At 40.1% G+C, this 23,805-nt stretch overlaps 6 protein-coding genes across 11 annotated transcripts; 4 read left to right on the top strand and 2 right to left on the bottom strand.

Moving 5' to 3' along the window:
* Nucleotides 1-4,134: 4,134 nt before the first annotated feature.
* Nucleotides 4,135-9,422, bottom strand: LOC124299631 (uncharacterized). The gene is made up of 3 exons (XM_046752897.1): nt 8,430-9,422; nt 7,407-7,840; nt 4,135-7,291 (listed from the first exon to the last, which is right to left on the bottom strand). The coding sequence occupies exons 2-3, from the start codon at nt 7,643-7,645 to the stop codon at nt 4,135-4,137; spliced, it is 3,396 nt and encodes a 1,131-aa protein (XP_046608853.1). The 5' UTR covers nt 7,646-7,840; nt 8,430-9,422.
* On the top strand, nt 8,844-11,451 carry LOC124299630 (lipase member H-A-like). Its single transcript, XM_046752896.1, has 2 exons — nt 8,844-9,138; nt 10,353-11,451. Exons 1-2 carry the CDS (start codon nt 8,844-8,846, stop codon nt 10,622-10,624), a joined length of 567 nt encoding a protein of 188 aa, XP_046608852.1. The 3' UTR covers nt 10,625-11,451.
* A 98-nt stretch (nt 11,452-11,549) lies between these two features.
* On the top strand, nt 11,550-15,795 carry LOC124299760 (uncharacterized). 3 transcript variants are annotated; one of them, XM_046753111.1, is made up of 6 exons: nt 11,550-11,615; nt 12,904-13,185; nt 14,103-14,195; nt 14,354-14,735; nt 14,901-15,088; nt 15,228-15,795. In XM_046753111.1, the coding sequence occupies exons 1-6, from the start codon at nt 11,565-11,567 to the stop codon at nt 15,297-15,299; spliced, it is 1,068 nt and encodes a 355-aa protein (XP_046609067.1). In that variant the 5' UTR covers nt 11,550-11,564; the 3' UTR covers nt 15,300-15,795. The 3 variants fall into 3 exon arrangements, with proteins under 3 accessions (XP_046609067.1, XP_046609066.1, XP_046609068.1); XM_046753110.1 differs by lacking the exon at nt 11,550-11,615 and adding an exon at nt 12,390-12,566; XM_046753112.1 differs by lacking the exons at nt 11,550-11,615; nt 15,228-15,795 and adding an exon at nt 12,390-12,566 and having other exon boundaries at nt 14,861-14,999.
* LOC124299774 (TATA-box-binding protein) lies at nt 15,394-17,899 on the bottom strand. Its single transcript, XM_046753131.1, has 5 exons — nt 17,760-17,899; nt 17,575-17,681; nt 16,728-16,971; nt 16,274-16,472; nt 15,394-16,061 (listed from the first exon to the last, which is right to left on the bottom strand). Exons 1-5 carry the CDS (start codon nt 17,856-17,858, stop codon nt 15,985-15,987), a joined length of 726 nt encoding a protein of 241 aa, XP_046609087.1. The 5' UTR covers nt 17,859-17,899; the 3' UTR covers nt 15,394-15,984.
* LOC124299759 (intraflagellar transport protein 52 homolog) lies at nt 17,615-20,635 on the top strand. Of its 3 annotated transcripts, XM_046753107.1 has the most exons (7): nt 17,615-17,727; nt 18,302-18,462; nt 18,610-18,827; nt 19,321-19,429; nt 19,546-19,828; nt 19,906-20,154; nt 20,298-20,635. In XM_046753107.1, exons 2-7 carry the CDS (start codon nt 18,329-18,331, stop codon nt 20,565-20,567), a joined length of 1,263 nt encoding a protein of 420 aa, XP_046609063.1. In that variant the 5' UTR covers nt 17,615-17,727; nt 18,302-18,328; the 3' UTR covers nt 20,568-20,635. The 3 variants fall into 3 exon arrangements, with proteins under 3 accessions (XP_046609063.1, XP_046609062.1, XP_046609064.1); XM_046753106.1 differs by lacking the exon at nt 17,615-17,727 and having other exon boundaries at nt 18,214-18,462; XM_046753108.1 differs by lacking the exon at nt 17,615-17,727 and having other exon boundaries at nt 18,338-18,462; nt 18,543-18,827.
* A 202-nt stretch (nt 20,636-20,837) lies between these two features.
* LOC124299764 (nuclear transcription factor Y subunit gamma-like) lies at nt 20,838-23,203 on the top strand. Of its 2 annotated transcripts, none has more exons than XM_046753117.1 (5): nt 20,838-21,003; nt 21,396-21,531; nt 21,614-22,081; nt 22,293-22,484; nt 22,556-23,203. In XM_046753117.1, exons 1-5 carry the CDS (start codon nt 20,981-20,983, stop codon nt 22,727-22,729), a joined length of 993 nt encoding a protein of 330 aa, XP_046609073.1. In that variant the 5' UTR covers nt 20,838-20,980; the 3' UTR covers nt 22,730-23,203. The 2 variants fall into 2 exon arrangements, with proteins under 2 accessions (XP_046609073.1, XP_046609072.1); XM_046753116.1 differs by having other exon boundaries at nt 22,245-22,484.
* The last annotated feature ends 602 nt before the right edge of the window (nt 23,204-23,805 follow it).

The raw sequence follows: 23,805 nt of genomic DNA, 5'->3' as shown, positions 1-23,805 counted from the left end.
GGACGGCGAGCGCCGTCGGGCACGAAGCGCCCGCGCATCCCTTGTACGCGTATTCGCCCGGAGCCGCGACGCATCGATATAGCCGGCCAATCGGCGGGTGGAAGGCGGGGCACTGATTTTATTCCGAATAATAACAATGGTAATGATAAAGTAATAATCAAACGGAGTTATCGCATCAAAGTGCGTTACGCTTGATGCGGCCGCACTGTTTGCAGGGAAAACATAACCGATTTCCGATCAATTTCCAACCGCTTGCTGCAGGCCGTTTTAACGAACTTTGAAATCTGCCGGATATCTTAACGGTTGTCATGATCCGCTGAATAAGAATACCTCGGTGAACTTGGTAATCACTTCCCTCGATCCGGCATCAAGAGGGGTATGAAAAGGTTTCGACCTCGTTCACGCGCAGTTCGGTTGCAGACGGTTGGCCGCCTTTTGCAGCGGTTTTGATTCCGGCATCGATTCAATCTGACCTCTTCAGCGGGCGAACCATCAAATGCAGTCTTTATCGTCAAGCACTGACTTTTCCCCTAACATTAAGGGAGCATTCGAGTACGGTGTCAGCGAAATGGGAAGGCGAAGGATCCTGGCATAATTTAACGTTTGCTGACGCGGTAAACGTGTGACAGTTTTGCTGTGATTTCTAAAAATATAATTTCGTTTATTTCTGTGCCATTCATGCATGACGATATGCAATTTAAGATTCTTTGTGTATTTTGCACTCGGTAGTTGCGATATTTCAAAAATACTTCTTTCCCAATTCGTTAAAATAAAGCGAACCTACAATTCCAAACCTTACTCTATGTATAAGCTGAGAAAATAACAAAATTTTTTACCCTTATCAATTACGATTTTTGCGATAAAGGTTAATCTGATCCTGCATCTAAGGTATCGAGGCACGCTTGTGCTCTACACTTGTATTATCCTGATGACGTTCGCATTTGTCACGTACAGCGAGTTCGCCGTGCATTGTTCCGTAAGGTAACGAGTAACCTGATCATCGGCATTGGCCACTAGAAATAGCTACTGCGAACAACTCACGACATCGTGCGGTATTACTAGTCATGTAAGGCAAAAAGAAAATTTTATCCAAATTTTTTTCACTATCCGCCGAGCGGGATTGCCTGTTCATCGACAAGGGTGAAACTGTGAGACTGACTTAGTCGATTCACCCGAGTTACGGGACAAAGATCAAACGATGTTTGCTCCCACAGCGTATGGTAACAGTGATTAACAGTTCTTTACCGTGCAAACAAAGGATGGAACAGGTGAAATTATCCAAGTTCACGGGGTCTTACTAATGAGCAGCGAAAAAGAAACGCTGGAAGTGGCATTTTGCGAACACAGATGCGGCACAAAGAGGCACAAAAATACCTTTTATTTACTGCGCGTTTTTGGGAACCTACTTAGATACTAATTTTAGAATGAGGTCAGACCAAAGCTCGTTAAAACGAAGATTATTTGTGCAAAAAAGGAGAATTCCGTAAGCCTTATATAGAAGATTCAAAGATTTGTGAGCTCGAAGGAGTGAAAAAAGTACTTCCGGGAAATGAACTGAACCGAAGGAATGAAAACTCTGATACGTCAACGGTATCGCCGCGCACGAGATACAAACAGAACGGTTACTATTGGTGCGTAAAATTACAAATTTCCGAGCTTTGATTTGCCGAATATTACGGACCTTTGAGCTTCGCATTAACCGTAGGAACAAGGAAATTTGAAGTTCATTTTCCACTCTGGACTAGAGACCGTAATCGATGTAAAGCTGATCGATTACAAACCACACTCTTTAAATCTTAAAGAGACCTTTCTCCTCTCATGGAAACGATCCCCTTGACATTAGGAACATCCGGAGTGATGGTTAGAAGCAAACAATCGTATTCTTTCATCGGCCTGCGTTCGAAGTCACGCCTCCGAAAATACAGTGCGTGTAAGACACGGTCCATACTTCTGCGCCAGAAGTACTCCAACTTGTGACCGAGTGGTGTTCAACGCTAAAAGCAAGTGTCGATACTTTTTCAATTCCTTATTGCCAAGTGAACCATACAAACAGAGTGACAACGCTTCACAGAGTAGCATAACTTTTTTTACTGTATTTCTTTAATCAAAACCCGCGTTATCGATAGCATCGGATGTGCAGCGGGTGCGAAAAGGATTTTTCTTATCATTCAAGGCTGACCAATCGTGACGTGGTTCGCCTATCTCTCGGCGAAATCAAATCAAGAAACCTGCAAACGCCTTTCCGCCACAGCCAGTTTTCCGGTGTCTGAACGTCCGACCACCAAATGCGTTACTACTTAAAACTGCTTGGTAGGAGGATTCAAGACTTTGCTGTTTTCTGTGAAATTATTACGGTACTTGCAAACTTTTTTCTTGTCAGAATGAGACTTATTTTTTATATTTAGTGTCTCTATTGGAGACATTCGTCATATGGAATTGATCGTCGATGCGAACGCGACGAAAGTGTAACTTGACGACCCCAATACAGGAATAGAATTTTTGAACCGTTGGGTTCGCCGCGGGTTCATGCCCATCGCTACACGTTAGGAGCTAAGTCCATTGTTACAAACACAGTCAGAGCGGGTAGAGAGGCGCCCTCCGCGGTTGCTGGGAAACATCGATCTGCCTCGAGGGATGCTGGATGCTGGATGCTGCCGGTGCCGCTATTGCTGCTACCGCTGTAGCTTGTGTGCCTTACTTCCACCCTGCTTTGCCCTCAATATCTCATATTTCACCGCCGCGAAGCTTTCATTATTGCTATGCGCGAAACGTTGGGAGATGAAACGTGCGCTAGTTTTTATCGCTCACAATCAGTGACGTCTGGTTAATGTAATTGACGATAGGATTTCTACCTCTATCTTCTGTTATTCACACGCTTCTTGCAATACTGATCTCGTTTAACGACGCTCGAAAAGCTGCGGTCAAGATACAAGTCCATTTAACGAAATACCACATGAATTTAAGTCAAGTAAATTTCACAAACTACAATATATGCCAAATCCGAAGAATTCTGGCACTATCGAGTTAGCTTCTATTTTAAACCAATTGATCAATTGTCAAGAATATTCATTTCAATTGCAAGTAAATACTCCAGGTATTCAGTAGATAATGGTCTGTGTTTCTTACCCAATTAGTAATGGTCACGTTTGCCAAGATTAATCAGGCATTAATTCATTTAGACAAGCTGCCTTTTCAGGTAATATGAGTGAAATGAGAAAGAGAAGAAATTGAGTGAGCCATACGATTTGCTAAAGAAATGATAAACCGATGTATAAAGTAGGATCAGACACACGTACTCGTTTCACGATGTGATGTGGTACCGGCTACTCTGTATCGTGCACGCCTTGAGCCCCGGTTTAATGTATATCCCCAACCCATTACCGCAAGCCCTTGCCACAGAATGTGCCATTACCTGCCCAATGGCCTTTTCAAAAAAACCAATGAATATTTCATCATCGCAGATACAATACCTTCAGTGAAATTGAAATGTAAGAATCAAAAATGGTAAAGGTACAGGTTTATTTTTATTTATTAGCTACACCATCTGAAAAATTTATTCAGAAATGGACGGTAAAACATGTTTCATAAGTCAGTATGTAACACTATGTAACGATCACGTAACATTACAAAATTTAGTGGTATGTTATACATCGGCAGTAAAACAGATTAATGTAATGTAATTGTGTTTTCTACAGAAAAATGACATTTATTTTGCAGGTTCGAATTTTGTTCTCATTAATTATATACAAGCATTGAGTAACAAGTATGTAATTAGATAGTTCTTATTATAATTCGTTTATTCGTAAAACCAAATGGAAATCACCAAAAATTATTACAGAGACTGGTAAATACAAATCTAAGGCATTCTTCACAGAACCAATTGAATCTGCTGCTCAGGCGAAAAGAGGTAACTGTGACCCGTAATCCCAATGAAGACGTTAAGTAACCAAAAAAGTGTCATCATCCTCAGAATGTACAATCGTACCCTACTTTATCTTAAATACTGGATCTTCATTTAGATGGACAAGCATTTATACGATGAGTAGACGTGTTTACCTTAATTTACCGAAAGCTTTCAGTACTTCGCTATACCTCAAGTCTCAAAAGTTGGAACAATCAACTGATTAGCTTTTCTCAGCCACCAAAATATACGCCACTATACTTATACCTCCTCGAGTCACTGGGCAGAATGGAAGTTCTGTTGGCTTCGCACATATCATCGAGACAAACCTGCTTTTGGAAGCTGTTTTTTGCTTTTTTGCACAAATCAACGTACTGCAGTAACTTGACTCGAAGAGTTCGATCGATGATTCGGAATCCCTTTTTGTACTTCTCGAATATACTCAAGGTCTTCTGCTGCGGCAACTCGCATCTGTTGTCCCTTACGTTTGGACGATGATTGCTCGGTGGATCATCTATTCGACAGTCCCACAAACTTGATGATCTAATGGTACATGTGGACCAACCGGCAGCTCGACGAGTGTATCCAACTTTTTCAAACCTCTGATAGTCATTGAATCTTTGAATGTTCTGAACCATGGCGCTTCCGACAACGTAGCTCTTTGAGGATTTCAACCCGGGATGATAATAGTCGGAATGCTCTGTCGAGTCATTAATCGTACCGATATTAGCAGACGTATCGTCATCTGTCGGCATCGTCCGACCAAAGCTTTCACTGTTCTCTTCGCTGCTAATTCCGAGATTGCAGTATCTACTGATACCATTCTTTAATTTCTCGTCGATACAAGGCCGAAAATCACTCACCCGAGTCGATCGGTAGCTGCAAATATGGGACTCGTCATCCAGATGTCTCGAGGAATCCTCAGCTTCATCTGAGTAATCATCAATGATATCCTCGAGGTGCCTATTTGCTAATCTGTCCTGTACACATCCGTACGTAGAATTATTATCGAAGGTTACAGCTACTGATGATTGTGTGCAATCTTCGTTTTCAATCTCAACGCAGTAGCTGTCTGGGATTTTTCCGGATGAGCTTTCACGGCCCTGGGACGAACTGGATGGTGATCTTCCAGGCATATGTCGACAGGGGTTGGAGACCGGAAGTCGTAGACTGTCGTGGGAGGTTGAAGGGGATTCAGATATTTTATGCTTCAAACGACTTCGCCTCGTCTTTGAACTGGGAATACTGAAATAATATTTTCCAGTAGAAACAACCGTCTTCGAAGAATTTGGTCGGCAGCTATCTGTGTCCGATAATTTTTTGCACACCTTTTGTCTGATCAGACATCTCATGCGGTCATAAGAATCGGCGGAAATTGTACCCCGATGGCTACTAGGCCTCATTGATTTGTTCATAGTCGTGAAATTATCGCGCACTATAACTTCGTTTCTCGACGATGACGACGATGACGATAACGGCGATGACGGCGTGCTCTCTGAAGAATCGTGAGTTAAATATTTTGGGCACGTACCCAATTTAACGCTTTTCATTGACGGAAGTAAATGCGTGTCTCGTGAAACGGATTCTGTGTCATTGTCCGATAATTGAGAACTTTCTTCGATCTCCACAGTGACGGAAATGTCGTACAAGTCATCGGGTTCATCCGCGTTCGTAAAATCAACGGGTGAATTTGATCTTGCTAGAGCATAAGATATTTCAGAAGCTATAGATGCTAAAAGTTCTTTTGGTAACGGATATTTTTGTGAGCTTGTAAATTCTTTGGACTTTAATGGCCCTCCTGACATTGGAGCGGAGGTCTTGAACTTGCTTTTGTGCTTCGGCTTAGCAGCCTCTCCAGACGACGAAGATTCCTGGGATTTCACGGATTTGTTAGGTCGTACTGATCTCCTACATCTTGTGCCTTGTTCTTTTGCTTTGAGGTAATTTTCTGCCGTCGAGGCATTCTTAGATTTCGCTGCTCCGTGTAGTTTTGGACATTGCACAAATTGTGCCGATCTCTTGCATCTTAGACGTATCATGCGATCAGGATCTTTCTTAGATTTTGACGGGAAAATTTTTCTTTCAACAAAAGATAGAATCTTAGACACACTCAATGCCTTCGAAGACTTTGACTCCACCGGTAGCACCTTTCTCTCATGTTTTATTGCCTCCAACGAAGATGATGAGACGATCGCTTGAATGGAAATAGACCGTGTTGCCTTGTGTCCCGTCACCGGCTTTTCACATGTACAAATCATGAGCGAGCGAACAATGTCTCGAATTTTGGACCTGAGCTTGTAACTCTGTTCAGTTTCCTGAAGTCGAAACGGAGACAATGCAAGTTTCTGTAGAACTTCGCTAATCGAAGAAGAATCTCTGAGCTTCAAATTTCCGATATCCTTGAGGTCACATGCCGAGCCCTCAGCTGCACTCTTTTGATCACCCACACCATCTCCACAGTTATCACAGCTGATTTCAATTGATGTATTAACCTCGTCTTTGGTAACATCAGTATTTTCACTCTTACATGCCTTCGAGGAATCCTCGTGAACAAAACCTCCAGTTAACAGTTCATCCGCCTTCTTCGAAGCCCAAAAACTCTGAGATATTAACCGTTGCCTCGAACCACCTTTCCTGAGTTTACACTTGTACCAAGCATCGCAAGTCATAACCCTTGCAGAAAAGAGGCACGAGTTGCACTTCAGCGGCGGTGTCCGTTTCAGTTTAAAATTCAAGTAATCTTTCCGGATTTCACATACCAAATACGTCGAGTTGATCATCTTTCCATTCATTCTGCTAAGCAAATTATTCAGGCAAGAGCAAACGTTGTACAATTTGGTGTGAAATTTTCTTCGAACACAACTACAGTGAATTTTGTACAATGATGGGTCGAATCTCTCCAACTTCCGGAGTAACTGATCGACTTTGCAAGGCAGTAATAAAGAAGTTTTGACTTCCGAGTTTCGCTGGTTTTCCTTCTCGGTCAGTGGAGTCACCATTCCGTTCATCTTCCTGATGAAAAGAGTTAGATTCTCATTTTTCCAGCCAGTCTCCCGATGCTTCTTTCGATACTTTGCAAGAATAGATTTTCTCAGGCCACCACAGTTACTTCTGAATCTTCGCTTCGTCTTCAAAATACACCCAAAGTCCCAGCTATTCTTCAACAAGTCATACAAACTCTCCGTCACTCTGAATGATCCACTGTCTGACAATTGCGCCAGGCGTTCTAATTTGTAATGTTTCCTGCCAGCGAGGGTCACGGTTCGTTTCCTGGTCCTTTTTTGTCCTCTCGTGTGTCCGAAAACGTTAGGACTTTTTTCTGCGTTACCATCGCTGAGCATGTTTCCACGACTTGATGTACATAAGCTGCTGTGCTGCTTGGAAATGCTGCTGAAATAAGTGTACACATATTATATATAATATTTGCAAACGAAATATGCAGGTTACGCGAAAGATACTCGGTATATTAATTGCCGGTTCGAACACCTCGATCCGAAAAACCTACTCAGAAGAAGATGTGGAGACCCAGTAATCCTTTTCGTTGATATAGTTGAGAACATTGACGTAGCTCAGCCAATTTTTCTCAATTTCCATAGCATCAAGATCATCAATAACTCTTGTCAACCTGCTATTTGTGAGCAAAGGATGTGACAAAAAATCCACTAGGTGATCCATGGTGAGCATATCCCGCACAGCCTCGATCGAAGTACCGATTTCATTGTACTTTTCGTAAGCAGTCAGCATCGATTTTCTGTACCTACTCAAGTAGGACTGATAGGATGACTGCTGAAATTCTTCATTATAAACGAAGCGCTCCAAGAAGAATAGAACTTGTTTCTCAAGGCTTGGGACTAACACGTGCCTAACCGCCTCAATGTAGGGTCCATATTTATCGATGTCGAACTCGCAGCCGCCAGTTATACGCTTGTAGCTTGCAACCTAGTGAATCGGAGTAATTATCATGTTAGTGAGAAGCGTAATCCAGATGTGTGCTTTCAGCATAAACGGAAAAAAGCTGCAAGCTGCTTGAGTTAAAATATCGTGACGTTGACATTAAGTGGCTGCGCAACAACCGTTGCGAGGAATTTCCGTATGATTTTTCGCAGTCATGTGGACTGGCACCCAAAGTTTCAATGTATCGCCTGTCTGGCACAAGCGTCATAGAGTAGTAGATAATTGTCAGGAAGATGAATTAAGCCTGACAGGTGAAAAACTTAACGCCAAGGTTGTCACGTAAATTTGATTACCAAAAATCTTTCCACGTCACTAAAGCCTATAAATTGCCGCGCCTCTGTCATCTTGAATTTTGACGATCTTATAAAGTTGTATTGAATTTCAGTTTGATTTCCGTTTTTTAACCATTAAGCGGTGATGTTTCAATTTCACTTTCACTCTGTGAAACATTTTGCATAGACAAATTTCATTAAATGAAATAGTAATTGCTTACAACCCACGATGCGCCCTTTTCGATTGGTTCATCGCGCCACTTCTTTTATTTTATAAAAATCTCTGTTGTTCATGTACTCACCAAATTGAAGTTGGCCGTTCATTTCTACCCTTTGAACAAGACGTAATCGGTTTTCGCTTGAAACCTGTCAATCTAAAAATTGTGAACCAGTTTCATGAGGTTCATGAGTATTAATATGTGAGAAAATTTCAACCTGAAATATGATTTTACTGACAAATATTTACGTGCCGGGTTTCCTCACACTTCTGTGTATCCGTTACGGTTCGTATCTTATCCAGAAAACAATTCCTAAACTACAAAAGAACCGGTCAGCGGGACTTTCTCTTCATCGTAAAATGAATCATTATTATCAGCACTAGTAGCAAACCTAAAATAAAATACATGTTTTCTCCATTTTTTTCCATTCATTTTACAGAAGTAGCAACTTTTAGCAACAATTCAGACGTCATGAAAATGATAAATGACGTGGCTAAGATGTGGCACTGCATGACGACCGATGAGCATATAACTCCGAACGAGCAAAACATTCTGTTCCGACTATACACCCGCAACAACAAAGATCAATCGGAGTTGCTGTACCTCAACACCGCAGAAGAGGTGGAAGCTCTTCGTTCAAAAGTGATGCGAAAAAAACGTGGAAAACCTCGCTCACTGAGCAAAGACGCCATCATTCAGTCAGAATATTTCATCGTCAATGCAGACATCAAGATCCTGATCCACGGCTATTCGGAAACAATTTCAAACACAAAGATGATAGACATAAAAAACGGTGAGTTCGTCGTTGAAGATCTTGCAGTTGTCTTATAATCGGAAAATTTCCATCCTCGCTTGACAACGTCGGGCCTAATTGATTGCATCAGTAAAATTCAGGCATTACCAAACATCCTAATGAGTTTCGCGTTGAGCGTGGCAGCGTGGATGAGGCCCATGGGGAGGTAGGAGAAAATAGACCCCGCTTTCCAGGGGTGGAAAAGCCAGAGGATGAGGGTTCCATTCAGATAGCGACTCCACTTCGGGATCAATACTCGCGACGTCGAAACGGAGCGTCGCGGCGCCCGGCGCCTACGTCCCGTGCCAAGCTCATACTGAAATCGCTGTATAACGCCAGCTTTGCTATCCTCTCCTAAAACTTGGCAAAAGTTGAGCTTCGCTCGATGTCGCCATTACTGGGCACCGGTGAATCGTGTACCATAAACTTATATGACCATCGAAATAACCTTGGAGTCTTGAGCAGCCATCGATTATGCTCACAGTTTGACCTAGCAAATCCCCCCCCCTCGCAACACATGAAATGTACAGTCTATTATATATTCTACCATTCAATTGAAACCTCGTGGAGTGTTTAGGTTGGTGATATCGCGATTCTCGAACCAATTCGCAAGTGCTTGACTTCGAGGCACAGAAGTTCCCGACGCCGTAACTCGATGAGAAAATGAACCTGTTGACCTGGTCCTAATTTAACGTGCAGATTTAAGCGCTCCGCCGCGTTAGATTCTCTGCGGCGATGCATTTGATGGGTCCTTTTTACCTTGACCTAAATTGCGATAAGTCAAAGCAGAAATGTAACGAGTTACGAAAGATAATCTATGGTAACTCCATGTTTGTACAATTTTACGAGTTATCTGGATACAGTGGCAACCGTTTCGCTTGTGCGTGTCAAACTGCATATTCTGTAAATTCACCATAATCATTTTGTTATTAACAATTATCGAGTGAGTATACGCGGTAATTGCTATGGGAAAATGGAGCCGCCGGAGTGAAGGAGTCAGCGTGACCCACATATTGTAGAATCTTGCAGCTCTCATCTCAACGACGCCATAAAGTCAGTGCTAGACTTTGATTATGCAAGATTTTACATTCCGGTACCAAAGTACGACCTACCACAGTAGCAGACACGACATATTCAACTGCAACACTTTGATAAGGCGACTTTAGTTTACACCTGCATAAGTAAAGACTAAGTAATCAATCATCGGATTTCAGTCTACCTGGAAAAAGGCGAGTATAACATAATCGTGGTGGACTGGGGACTCCTGGCAAACAGTACGTGTTACGTCCACGCAGCCAGGGCTGTTTGCAAAGTTGGAGACATGGTTGGGCGACTTCTGGACCAGCTAATCCTCTCCGGAGTGTCCTTGACCTCAATTCACATAATCGGTTTCAGCCTCGGTGCTCACGTCGCCGGCTTTGCTGGCAAAAACGTCAAGCTAGGTGTCATCGAAAGAATCACAGGTACACAAAATAGTCTGCCTTAGATTCTTAAACATTCACAAATTCTTGATTACACCCCTTGTGTGGTCAAAATTTCCGAATCCCATGTTGTCGGGATATCACGAAAATCGAATTATTCTTACACTACATACGGAGATAAATGCGTCCAATCAATTCGCGTATTACAGTTCTGAAATTTTTCAAAGAGATGCTCGAGGAATACAAAATTCTCTCAAACAACACAATAGATTTTCGGAGCTGGCTCAGGTGCCAGGGCACTTAATAACACCAACATATTTTTGGTTTTTTTTTCTGCTCAGTAAACTGAGAAATAGATATACGCAAGTAATCCATAATCTGGGTTAATTAGGCTTTCAGACACGGTGACAGAACGGAAAGATATGCGAAAATGGAATTGTCAAGAATGGTACCCAACAAACTTGGTGGATGTGAAGTTAAGATTGCTTTCTTCTTTTTACGTAACTAGATGTCTTCGTTCTCTAAAGAGAAGGCAGTAGAAGTATTGATAACTGAACGAAGCAGTAAAACTTCACATCCAAACCATACCTATCTACAAACTCCACGACGGTATATTAAATTTCCAATTATTTCCGTTCCCGTGTCCTTGATAAAAGATGTCTGCCAACCCCATGTTTTCTTTCAACATCTTGAACGCGCCGGCTCAATTAACCAACCCACCGAAGATGATCTCTATCTCTGAGTGAGTCTGAGGTATTGTGTGGTTGACCCAGCCGTGCGGTCAGACTCTTTCGCACCCGTTCCGTTGGACGAAAGCTTTCTCTTCTTGCGGGAGTTAATTAAAAGTTTATAAATCTCGTTAACGAACGCTACCAGGTTTGGACCCGGCTTTACCGATGTTTATCTCAAAGGGTTCTGCCAAACGATTACATCAAACTGACGCTGTGTATGTAGACATCATTCACACGTGTGCGGGGACTCTTGGCATCAAGAGCCACATTGGACATGCTGACTTTTACCCCAACGGTGGATCGGAACAATCAGGATGTTCCAACGGTAAGAACAAGAAAATATCGTAAACAATTATGCCGCTTGATTTTCACCCTTCTACAAATTATCAACTTTGGACGAAGTTTTGTTACAAATGACTCGTAACACGATTATGCAAGTAAATCTTGTGGCTGTGATGTAAGCGTAGGCTTATTATTGAAAGTTTCTTGCAAATTCCCCCTATACATTGACTAATTATTTTACGAAATTAAGAATCATCAATGCGTTTTATTTACAGTGTTGTGTTCACATGGTCGTGCTCCCATTTACTACTTTTAATCTATTCGTCGACCAACTGCGTTTAAAGCAGTTCGCTGCGATTCGTGGAATCATTTTTCACGTGGTGACTGTGACTCGAATCCCCACGCATTGATGGGCGATGCCAGCGATATTAGGTTTGTTTAATCTTATGACTAAAAACTACCTGCGCAAAGTATGCTTTGCATATCATGTCAAGCCCACAATAATTTGGAGAATGCGCTATTGAGAGTTAAAAGAATAATGAAAGAACAATCAAAAATCTGCTTTCCTCGAAATTATTACAGAAATCGAGGCACATTTTACCTGAGAACATCGAACGTTACACCTTACTGCCTAGATATTCAGAACCGCAAAACCTAGTCAGAGTCTACGAAACAGTACCGATTACTTCGCAATTTCGACCATCGAACTTTCACAACTGACCGGTAGCAGCCCTGTATACAGATTTTTACCACAAAAAGCAGATTCGTTAAATCGTGAAAATCACAAAGCTCTCAACGGTTACCTAAAAACGGTAAAATCGTATTCGGTATCATGCTCGTAATAGGCACACGAAACCCTTTCATGTGCAAGCTCCCCCAGCCTGTGCACTTCGCTGATCCAACTGGTAGACCAGCAAAGTGGTCGCCATGGCCTTTGTTACGTGGGACACTATACGTCAAAACGACCCTTGACGTTTGGCAAACAGCCGCGAAGGTACGATAAACCGGAATAATCGATATTACTAATGGCACGATCATTAAATTACTGATTACGTTGTACGTATAATACATTATATAAGCCTACGCATATCTCGACATTGTTAGACCAAGTAGTTACAAGCCTAACTGATTATCTTTCAACGGCTTTCTACAGAACGTAATTTCGAAACCATTGTGCTTTTGAGTGCTAAAAAAGTATCGCGCGCACTCGACACCTTCGATACTCCAGAGTCGGTTTTTTGAGCATGAGCCTCGTAATCGTCGTCTAGGATACGAGGGATAAGCATGTTAATTCAGTAAAGGTGGTAAACGGTAAATGATGTAATCGTTAGATGGAACCACAGCTAATAATCAGCGCTGCCGAAGACGAATCGCAGCCAGCGAGTCTCTCCCGAGGTGTTGCGTTCAAACGAGCCACTGACGTCGACCGCTGTTTTGTATCTACGCAGATCAATACTTCAGTTCTCGAAGCTTGGCGCCACCGGACCCACCAGACTCTGATCCAAAATAGAACTTTATCTGACGAACTTGACGTGAGCGTGAGAGCGAACTGGACGAGCAAGGAACCCTCTTCAAGAACATTTTCAGGACTATATCCTGTCAGCATTCGTCAGGTTAGTGGCACGCGCTGACATCGATGTTCTCCGAAATTTAACACTCCATTTTGTTCGCTAGTAGTGTATACACGCAGAAATGGGACATTTTTTTTCTCAGTAGAAACAACTGGTGCAACAAGTCAGATATAAAAATTGCCCACAACACCGTTACATAGTATTTCTGAAAATTCATTACACTTGCAAATTAAGCTAAAGACTCTCGTTACCCCTATAAATATGATTTGATTTATTATTGGAACCCAGTATCGGGTAGATCGATTATCTTCAAACGATACGTTCGGCACCATATCGTTCAAAGAAGGCAGAGGGTAACATATGTGATGTTGATCGGAAAGATTGTGTGTTTTAATTCTCAGGACACCGTTACAAGGACAATATCCGTGTATTCCTATTACAATTATTGATTCGGGCAGAAAGTCGAGCATGAGATCAATATCGGTTGGCTCTAAGCAATGAACACACGTTGAACACATGTTCAACCGAGAAATATGGAGCAGTTTAATCTGGAAGAATCGTTTATTAAAAAATGTCATTAATCGAACTAACGCACAATAGAAAAGCTCATTATTCAGAACCCTAAAGTATTAACGTTTGCATAAGGAAATATGATGGAAAAATTCTTTATTATACAATGTTAGAACGACTTTCAAGGAGTTGGCTTATCGAATTATGAAAATGTTTTCTGTGTCACGATTTACTAACTGAATTTTAGACAATCCTAAGGATCGAGGTAGCGATTTTTCCTAAACGTGCATCGTTAAAGTCACGTTACTATAACTTCAACTTCATTATCATTCATGATATTTGACTCTTTTATTCACTCAATTACTGCCTGCAGTACCAAATTAGTAACATTTAAATTGAATAAAATGATATTCACTGGAATCAATCATTACAATTGATTTTACTTCCAGCTAGGCATGACTTCGAATATGCATCACGTCATTTTACTGCTTTCGGCAGTTGTCCTGAGCAGTGCATCGATGCAATACATGCCACCTCTCAAGGTAGATGAAAATTTATTCACTTTAATATTATTTCGCGTTACGTACTTACTTATGAAACATAAGTGGCGAAACTCCTTGGTGATTTCAACACGCTTTTAAAGTTTTCTGTACACCGCATTGCGGATCTAATTCTATAAAAAATTTCCGTTTTAAAACAGCAAGAACATTTATTCACCGACATCCTTCTTCGAGAATTGGTGGACCGTATGGGTAACGAATTTGTCGACGTTCCCGAGAACTACATGGATTTCCCTTACGATTCGCGGTTGCAAAACGAGTATGAAAAAGTGAAAGAAATTCCGGCCGACATTTCACTCGATTATGAGGGTATTGACACCCCAAACCCGAACCCCAGCATCCGTGATCAGGAATATCTGCAACATAGCTCATTATGGAGTCACCAACGTCTGAACAATAACAACGGTAATGACAGGCACAGGATTCAAGCTGCCGGTTTGAAGGGTATTAAGGACGAAAAAACTGAGACCAATTTGCCCGCCTATTGCACTCCACCAAACCCCTGTCCCATTGGCTATACAAGTAAGTCAAAATCGATATTTAGATGGTTCTATAATATTTAGATTCCTACTTAGTGTTTTCCGATATGGTAGTTAAATTTTTTACTTGACGGTCAAATTTCAAGAATTATACTATTAATCAAATAGATGTTACAGCCCGTTTAAGGAAGTAATGTTTCACACACAGGTGTCGATCATTGCATAACAAATTTTGAAAATACCGCTGCATTCAGTCGTGATTACCAGAGTGCTCAAGACTGTATGTGCGACAAGGAACACATGGTGGATTGCACCAGTGGATCAGAGAGTAACGACGGCCTTTCAAACATGCACATCTCGAATTCAGATTTCGACCAAATTGTCGAACAGTTCCAAGTACTTATTTCTATTCTGTATTGCTATGAAAATATGGAATTACCGATTTCTTTCATTTTTTATCCCAGTTTGAACTGTAGAAGAACGGTCTTTTTCTCCATATCTCACTTTTCCTGACTGTGCATAATTTTTGTTTCAGCATGAAAATCCTTTCTTCCAAGGGGAGAAGCTGCCTATTGCGGCTAAGAAGGGCATTAACGTTGGTTATTAATTAATTAATAAAAACGTTATCCTCGATCCAACGCCGTAAGCGGTAAAACGTTCTGAGGAAAAATTATCATCACTAGATAAAATATTTGAAACGATTTATTATTACACATACATGTGCATTGAATGGTAGATGGTGTAACACTATCGATAGAAGGATTGATAAATCCGGTAAACGCGTGCAAACATTCGGACACAATTTTATCGCGAAAGAATCATTTTGCTGATGGAACGGAAATATTTAATTCTAACGCGAAAGAAGCACACAATATTCAGAATCCAACATTTCATCTCGCTGGATTATGTTATTCTAAATAAATTTCCTGACATAAATTATATACTTTTATGGAAATAGATTATTATAAAGAAGAAGAGTACTGATTTATCAATAGAATATATTTTATTACGTTTCTCAATCGCATTTTATTTTGATATCGAGTATTACAGCTAATGTATTTTTATTTCCCAAGTTGAGAAAATATATATTTTAAAACAGTTGACACACCTGCGTCATCTTCCGTGTATTCGACTTTAATTTCTCTCGTACAACCTGTTCTACTGAAGAAAAAGTACAATAATCCACGCGATTTTATAATAAATAATCACAGATTTATTCCATTGATTGTAATGTACAAAAATTTATTCTATGATTAACAACTTGGCCACAATAGCCTCTGGCTATTGGCATATTACTGTTTTCTAAAACTCTTTAAAATTGGATGTATATTTGTTAAAGCATCTTGTAATTCCGCACGACTCTTGGCACCTGAAAGTATAGTAAAGGACTTTTTATCAACAGTTTATTCGTGAATATGTTTATGATTCGCTGATCGATGCCTTGTAATACTTGTTGCGTAAAGCTAATACGTAAATTAACCGTTTTTAGCAAAAATTCAAAACTATATAAGAACGGGCTTGCAAGTAAAATGCTTTGTCTACTATAGTAATGATGCAATGTTGAAATTCAAGCATACCCACCAGTTAGTACAATCTTCCCATTGACAAATATCAAGAGTACAACTCTTGGCAAGACCATGCGATAAACCAAACCAGGGAATAGCTCTGGTTCGTAACTAGAAAACTGTCCGTGCATGTGATTTAAGTTTTCCAACTTGATGGGAAACTTCAAGTCGCACGTTGCAACAATATTATGAACTTTGAAGTTCATGAACTTTACCTAAAATATTGATGGCACACTGTTCAGTACAAAAAATAAACAAATCTTACATTCCAGTGTTCAGTGAATAAAACCTCATTATTACAAATTTAACGTAACCTGCTTCAAACGAAAAGATCATTCTGAAGAGGAAAAGTATTCCAATTCTGCAAGCCCATTAGATTCTGTATGATTGAACATTTGATGTAATAAGCAGTTGCACTGTGATCGGTTCATAGGAAAAATTTTCGCGCATACTTAAAACAAAATACTTACAGCAAATCCTAATTTCTGTATTATTCTGGCAAACTTTCTGGCTGCTAGATATGAATCTTCTTCACACCGTGCTCCAGTGCAAACCAATTTACCAGATCTAAATATAAGAGCTGTTGTTTTTGGTTCTCGTATTCGCATGATCAGCCCGGTGAAACGTGCAGGGTTGTATTCCGAATTTCTCGTTCTAGTATTTATATACATGAGTTTTAATTCCATTCCTAAATTAACTGTTGATACTATATTTCTGTAAACAAAGAACAACGAATGCAATGTTGATTATTCAATCTCATTATGGGAGTCAAAAACTTGGAAAAAAGTTTAACACGTTGAGCGCCACACGTATTTCTAAGACAATTCCGTTCAGGCCACGCGCGCTGCTTCGATTGAAGAGCTGGTATTGAAGGACCGGTGTTTCCGATCGCAGTAGTTACACGCTGTCAGCCACCGATGGGTGACGCGGCCTAAACGGAAAGTCTAGTGTCAGCCACCGATGGCTGGCGCGGCCTAAGCGGAAAGTCTAGTGTCAGCCACCGATGGCTGACATGGTGCTCAACGTGTTAAAAGTACATACCATTAATATTACGTATAAAAAACAAGTATACACACGTATACATAGTTTGTGTACAACAAACCGAAGAAGATAGTGCATGAACACCTAGTCACGTCAGGTGAATGAAACTCGGTTCGTTTTGTATCTGCTGCTAGTTTAACTAACTATTTCAATCAATGCTAAATAAGTATAGTACAAATTTTCGGTGCATTACAGAATTCTAACTTGCAAATTGAAAGATCGTATTATCGAATACGAAAAAATGTATGAACTAACCAGGTGGTACGATATACTCACTGCAAACGCGGTTGAAGTACCTCCTTTTTACTAAAGGCAGGTAGCATGGGATTCATTGCTGACTGTGGATTAACATTTTGAGACGTACTCGGCCGTGGAACGTTCGTCTACACCAGAAAAATTGACCGATAATAAACAAACAAGTGTCAAAAGGTAACCTGTAGGAAACATATTTGGACACTTACCGAAAGCGGAGGCGCCATAGAGGCGTCATCCGTGACATTTTTAGCTGGATTGTTTAACAGTTTTTTCAACTCATTGTCAGTTTGAGTTGCAGAACTCATTTTATGTCAAATTAAGAACTCAACATCCGCAGTCCGCGACGGACAGTTTACACTACACAACACCACACGTTGTCACCCGATCGAACGAACCTAACCTTGCATCGCTCATGCCATCTAAGGCGTTGCCATGGATACTTCGTGATTCTTTACCCGTGGTCTGCAACGCATCTTCTTAAGCTCATATAATGTACGAACACTTCTGCCGTAGACGAAACCGATCATAGACGCGACACCCTATGGTCAATCGGACCCTACGTGAAGAATCACGAAGGCACGTCGTTATTTGATTATTTGATAAGTTGTCATAAGGGTTGCCCGTAGCAACGATAGTACCGTAACGTTTGCTCAAGTATTTCAGACTGACCAAACGATTAATGACAATTATTGTCCCGAGGTGAAGTTCGGAACACCGACACTTTCGTACATATTTCATATTTATTCAGCAGCGAAAAGTATCACGAACGAATAATATGACTACTGCCCATTCCACTGCCGATTCAAATGTTAACGTTATAATATTTGACGCTTCAAAAAATGAGCGGAGGTTGAACGAGGAATTTAAAGTTCTTCAGAGAAAGTTGAAACCGAAATGGAAGTTTATAGAGTGAGTTGAGAACAATTTCATTACACTGCAATATAGTTGATTATATGTACCTACACATTTTCAATCTTGTCTGAATACAGTAAATCGGAAACAAATCAGATCGGCTCTAGGAAAAAAAGCATTCAACGGTGTTAAAATTGTTTGTAGAAACAACGACGTCCTATCGCAAGAATCGCTAACTACTGGCAAGGTCTTAGTATTGCCAGGCCCTCGCAGCAAATTCACCGAACTCGAAATGAACGCTATCAGAACGTTCATAAATTCTGGAGGAAACGTATTGGTCATGCTTGGCGAAGGTGGGGAAAATAAATTCAATACGAATATCAACTTTTTGTTGGAGGAATTTGGAATTATGGTGAATAATGGTGAGGCGCAAATTTGAATTGATACAGTTTTGTAAATCACATATCTAGCAGTTAAAACTACATTTATAGGCAATCATATTTGAAATAATCATAATGGTCGTCTCATGTGAAGTAATTTCACTAACTTATTGTTTATTTGGTTCTATAATGAGTGTATAATTAATTCCATTTACCCTTTCTTCATATGAAGATTTGCAAATGTAGAGAAATTTTATACAATACTTTTAGATGATAAAAAAAATATTTTTTTTTAGCCGTAACAGTATCAGCTAACAGACCGTATTATGCTCCGTTTCAGAGTATAAATTATAAATCGTTATTTAGACACAGTCAGAAAATATTCTAATATATTATGTCCATACGCAAGAAAGTATAGTGACATTAATTGTAATCGCTAAGATATCATACGAAAATTGTCCTCCCAGATAAAAGGAGGGCCATTAAAGAAGAACCCAAGAACGAATACAATTTGAAATGTTCAAAAAATTTTCAGATAGTGTGGTCAGAATGAACTACAGTCAAACATTTCATCCGAAGGAATGTGTCATATCAGAAGGATTGTCAAATAAATCAGTTTTCGTGAAAAATCGCGACGAGTACACGTGAGTAATAAAGACGTCATACTACAATAACTCTCGGTTTTAAAATTGAACCATTTTCCGTATCATACAGCTATACTGACTTTGATTGCAATGATTATAAATATTCGAATATTCAGAGGTTTGAAGTACTTGTATCCGTACGGGGCAACTTTGAATGTGGTACAACCATCCAGTGTGACTCTATCGAGTGGGGCAGTTGCTATACCAACAAATAGACCAATTTGTGCTTACTACTCGTCAAAATCGAACGGCGGTAAATTGGTTGTCTTGGGCTCGTCGAGAATGCTGACGGACAGTTACATAGAGAAAGAAAGAAATGACCAATTTAGGGAAATGTTGTTTGAATTCTTTAGTTCTGACGAAGTAACTGTGAAAGACACGCAACCCGATGATATTGACGTGAGACTCTCCTGTTTACTCGCGATGTGAATTTATTCATCGTCAAAACTTACACATAATGAAAATGATTTTTACAGTATTGGGAGTACAATTTTGTTCCGGATACAACTCAGCAAGCGGACATCCCAAAAGTTTGCACCCAAGAATTAGACAACATTGAAATACCACGAGAATACACCAAGCTGTTCAAACAACACTTTTACTCCATACATTTGAATATGATTCCTGCATGTATCAAGGCATATGAAGTTTTAGGGGTGAAAAAGCAGCCGTTGACGTTAATTACCCCCCAGTTCGAGACCCCTTTACCACCAACACAGGCATCGGTGAGACATTGGCTGAAATATTACGTTGATAACTGATCTAAAGAAGTCAGAGAATCCTAACTAATTTATTTCAACTGATGCAAATATCAGAATACATCCTGCTGATGTTTTCTGAATATCGATTGAAAATGCTTGATCCACAGGTCTTCCCACCGAGTTTTCAAGAACTTCCACCACCAGCTTTAGAATTGTATGACTTAGACGAAGCCTTCAGTTCTGATTTGCTAAAATTATCTCAACTTTCCAATAAATACTTGGTTAATAAAAATCAATCAAATGAAATGGAGTTGGACTACTATATAAGAGAATTTGGAGGAATAATACGAATACCTAATGCAGAATCGTGTACGGCCAAAGAAGTGTTGAACAATATTTTCCAAAAATTAGCTCATTTCAAAAAAGTACATACTTAATTATTTAGCCAATTATCAATACAATCAACAAACAATTACCGTGTATATACATTGCAATAAAATCTCAACAATACACTTATAAATATAAGCTACTAATAATGAATTATCTTAAATACTTTCGTTCGTACCAGATATTGTTTCCATATTTTCAATTTCGAAAACAGAGGAATTGTTTTTGTGTGCTACCTAGGCGACGAAGTGGGAACTCATGCAGACGTAACATTTAGTGTGAGTGCGACGCATGGTATGACGCCTTTCTATACAATCTGCATTGTCTGCGGTAAGGACAGGTTCCTCGAGTGAGGACTAATGCAATTTTATTTATTATTAATTTTAAAAGTTGCTCGATGAGCTTATCGTTGCACTAAATGATTCAATAAATCTCGTAAGTGAGAAAGCCGAACAGTCAAACAATGTCCGTTTTCTTCGTGAACACGTAAGTAACACATTTAGCATTGTAGTTCATTAAGTTAGGTTATATCATAACTATTTTTTTTTCATCGAAATAATTGCTATAAAGCCGTGTAATACACTACGTAATTAAACCCTGTAAAGCCAAGGATTTACCAATAAAAACAACCATATGTTACCTTCATTATGTATTCGAATAAACTAATAGAAAATTCTAAAATTTTTGCAAGGGTTCTCTCTGCACAGTTTGAGATTTCAAAACAAACATTTGTTTTCACTCTTACGGCCGCCCAACTGGCCCAGAATTATATCTTTCAGACCATATGATCCAGAATACTATCAAAATCTTTGTAGGTGGAAAAATTGAAGATACAACATAAATTTGAAATTTAATGTAACAAATGTGGAATGTTTCAGGAACCCGGAGGGTGAAGAGGTGGAAGGAGATTCGAATGGGGATTTACAGATTGCCTCACCAGGCAACTCGGAAGCACAGCAGGCGTTGGGTCAGTTTTGGCCTAAAGTAACAGATGAGATTAAAAAAATAACTACTGTAAGGATTTTTCTATCTATTTATAGAGAAATTGACACAACATTACATTCAAAAAATAAATCTATTATAATTTCCTTTCCAGATGGACCTGAAGACTCAATCCCTACCGTTGGCTAGAATAAAAAAAATAATGAAATTGGATGGCGATGTAAAAATGATAAGCGCTGAGGCACCGATGTTGTTTTCAAAGGCTGCTGAGATATTCATACATGAACTAACGCTTAGAGCCTGGGTTCACACAGAAGATAATAAAAGACGCACTCTGCAGAGGAACGATATTGCAATGGCTATTACTAAATACGATCAATTCGACTTCCTCATCGATATTGTTCCCAGGGACGAATTGAAACAGACTAAAGCCCAGAACGATAATTCCGTACGAACATCAATGAACTCTGATCAAGTTCATTACTACTTTCAGCTTGCCCAGCAACAAGCTACCGCAAATCAGGGTGTACAAAATAATGGCTCAGCTTCCCAGCCAATACAGATTGTTCAACCGTCAACTGGACAAATTCAAACTATTAATATCGGCAGCCCTGTTGAACAGGTAAAGCTTTATTGTCCTTGCTTTGAAATTGTTTAACACGTTACAGGAGAAGATTTTAATCTGGAAACTCTCAGAAACCATATTTTTTGGAATTAGGAATATACTGTAGACTGTAAAATGGCCCCAATGTATTAAAAAACATAGAAAGAACTTTATTTTACAGCATAAGCAGATAGGTGTACAAAACTTCACATTTCAAAATTACTTCCAGGAAAATTCGAACACTAGTTCAGCGCAAACTGTGACTGCCCAAACTGTGACAGTTCCAAGTCCACAGCAAACGACGAGTGGTCAACAAGTTATACAATTACAGCAAGCACAGCAATCTCCTACCTCCCAAAGTGGAGGGATTCAAATAGTACAACAAATAGTAACACCCAGCGGTGAAATACAACAGATACCTGTGAGTTTGATAAAAAGAAAAGTAGGCGAAATGTGGACACGGTAATTATTCATTGATTTTCATTATTTCAGATTCAACTAACGCCGCAACAACTACAGATGATTCGAATGCAAGTTCAGGGCGGTAGTAATCAGCCCATTATCATTCAAGCCTCACCTATTCAAGCCCAACCACAGTTAATTCAAGTCGCCCAAGGCGGTCAGACGCCTGTATATCTACAAACCAACAGTAACGACAACGAATAATTGAAATTTAAATCTAAACGGATAATTTTACGCTAAATTCTATTAGTCTTATCAACTAGGCATAAGTTTAGCGTCTAAGAAATAAAAATTTTTCAACCCACTCTCAAGTAACATTCGGACCGTCGCGTTGCGCTATTTTTAAAAAAGTACTAAATGCGGTAAAACTAAATAATCAGGCGCCCTGCTACAAATCAATTCTAACAAATCGAGATAGTGATCATGTTTAATAGCGATTGCTGAAGACCACTGATAACCGCTGAGTTCCAAGTTCTTAGTCGGGTGTTAACTATAGTCTTATATTTCGAAAAGTTGGCCACCGTGCGTTGTTCTTTTTGGCCGATTAAAAGTGCACCAATGATGTCGCCACTATTGATAACCCGCGGGACTGTACCTTCAAATTGTGCGATATTTAAACACCGCGTTAATCCCGACACCGATGATATCTGAATATAGTATGAATATTTAAAAAAGAAACGAGAAGGAAGAGTTATGCGTAATTGTTATTGTTTATATGTAGCCCGAACACATAAGCAATGCTACGCGCTTGTTCCAAACTATCTCACCTAATTAATGTGACGAAGCCTGTGCGACGTCGAACTTATGCTATATAGGTATGTAAGCAATACTCGCAAACTGTAGACTACACACACACCGCAAACAGCCTACCTAATGCCGCCCGGAAGATTGTCTGGTATAAGTAAAGATTAACCATGGCCGATTGCAGGGAGCGCAGATGTAATCTGAATCGGGCGTTGCGTCGCCTTCTTCACCCGTTCTCCGCTCCGCATGGCTGAGTTGTCTGAGTCGGCCGAGCCGCTGGCTGTTCCATGGGGCCCGGTTTGCTGGTACAACTATTGTATTATGTTTCACGTCGTTGCGGTCTTGTCTGGCGGGTTCAGGCTCTGCCCTGCGTGTCGTTGGCTCTGAAATGTCTAGTAATTATTGCCGCATGGTTAATTTACGAAAAATCACCGGGATTATACCTCGAGAATAAAGTGCGCCCAACTTCGATCCGAACAACCCGTAGACTCTCGATCGTGCGTGAATATCTACCGCGATAATCTGAGCTACTAAAA

The sequence above is a fragment of the Neodiprion virginianus genome, chromosome 3, assembly GCF_021901495.1.
Source record: "Neodiprion virginianus isolate iyNeoVirg1 chromosome 3, iyNeoVirg1.1, whole genome shotgun sequence".
NCBI classification, from domain to species: domain Eukaryota; kingdom Metazoa; phylum Arthropoda; class Insecta; order Hymenoptera; family Diprionidae; genus Neodiprion; species Neodiprion virginianus.
The sequence above is the reverse complement of the archived record's forward strand: the minus strand, read 5'-3'. Positions and strand labels throughout refer to the sequence as shown.

Bases quoted from the DNA above. Each gene is read 5' to 3' on its own strand.
- LOC124299631 (XM_046752897.1), bottom strand. From the start codon at position 7,645: ATGCTGACTGCTTACGAAAAGTACAATGAAATCGGTACTTCGATCGAG. The intron at 7,292-7,406 runs GTAGGTTTTTCG...CACTTATTTCAG, and splicing joins GTCTCCACATCTTCTTCTGA to CAGCATTTCCAAGCAGCACA.
- LOC124299759 (XM_046753107.1), top strand. From the start codon at position 18,329: ATGACTACTGCCCATTCCACTGCCGATTCAAATGTTAACGTTATAATA. The intron at 18,828-19,320 runs GTGAGGCGCAAA...AAAAATTTTCAG, and splicing joins TGGAATTATGGTGAATAATG to ATAGTGTGGTCAGAATGAAC. The intron at 19,430-19,545 runs GTGAGTAATAAA...TCGAATATTCAG, and splicing joins AAAAATCGCGACGAGTACAC to AGGTTTGAAGTACTTGTATC.
- LOC124299774 (XM_046753131.1), bottom strand. From the start codon at position 17,858: ATGAGTTCTGCAACTCAAACTGACAATGAGTTGAAAAAACTGTTAAAC. The intron at 16,473-16,727 runs GTAAGTATTTTG...TCAATATTTTAG, and splicing joins TACAGAAATTAGGATTTGCT to GTAAAGTTCATGAACTTCAA. The intron at 16,062-16,273 runs GTGGGTATGCTT...CTATACTTTCAG, and splicing joins TGGGAAGATTGTACTAACTG to GTGCCAAGAGTCGTGCGGAA.
- LOC124299764 (XM_046753116.1), top strand. From the start codon at position 20,981: ATGTCCGTTTTCTTCGTGAACAC. The intron at 21,004-21,395 runs GTAAGTAACACA...GGAATGTTTCAG, and splicing joins TCCGTTTTCTTCGTGAACAC to GAACCCGGAGGGTGAAGAGG. The intron at 21,532-21,613 runs GTAAGGATTTTT...TTTCCTTTCCAG, and splicing joins AGATTAAAAAAATAACTACT to ATGGACCTGAAGACTCAATC.
- LOC124299630 (XM_046752896.1), top strand. From the start codon at position 8,844: ATGTGGCACTGCATGACGACCGATGAGCATATAACTCCGAACGAGCAA. The intron at 9,139-10,352 runs GTGAGTTCGTCG...ATCGGATTTCAG, and splicing joins GATGATAGACATAAAAAACG to TCTACCTGGAAAAAGGCGAG.
- LOC124299760 (XM_046753110.1), top strand. From the start codon at position 12,405: ATGCTCGTAATAGGCACACGAAACCCTTTCATGTGCAAGCTCCCCCAG. The intron at 12,567-12,903 runs GTACGATAAACC...TGTAATCGTTAG, and splicing joins TTTGGCAAACAGCCGCGAAG to ATGGAACCACAGCTAATAAT. The intron at 14,736-14,900 runs GTAAGTCAAAAT...TTTCACACACAG, and splicing joins CTGTCCCATTGGCTATACAA to GTGTCGATCATTGCATAACA.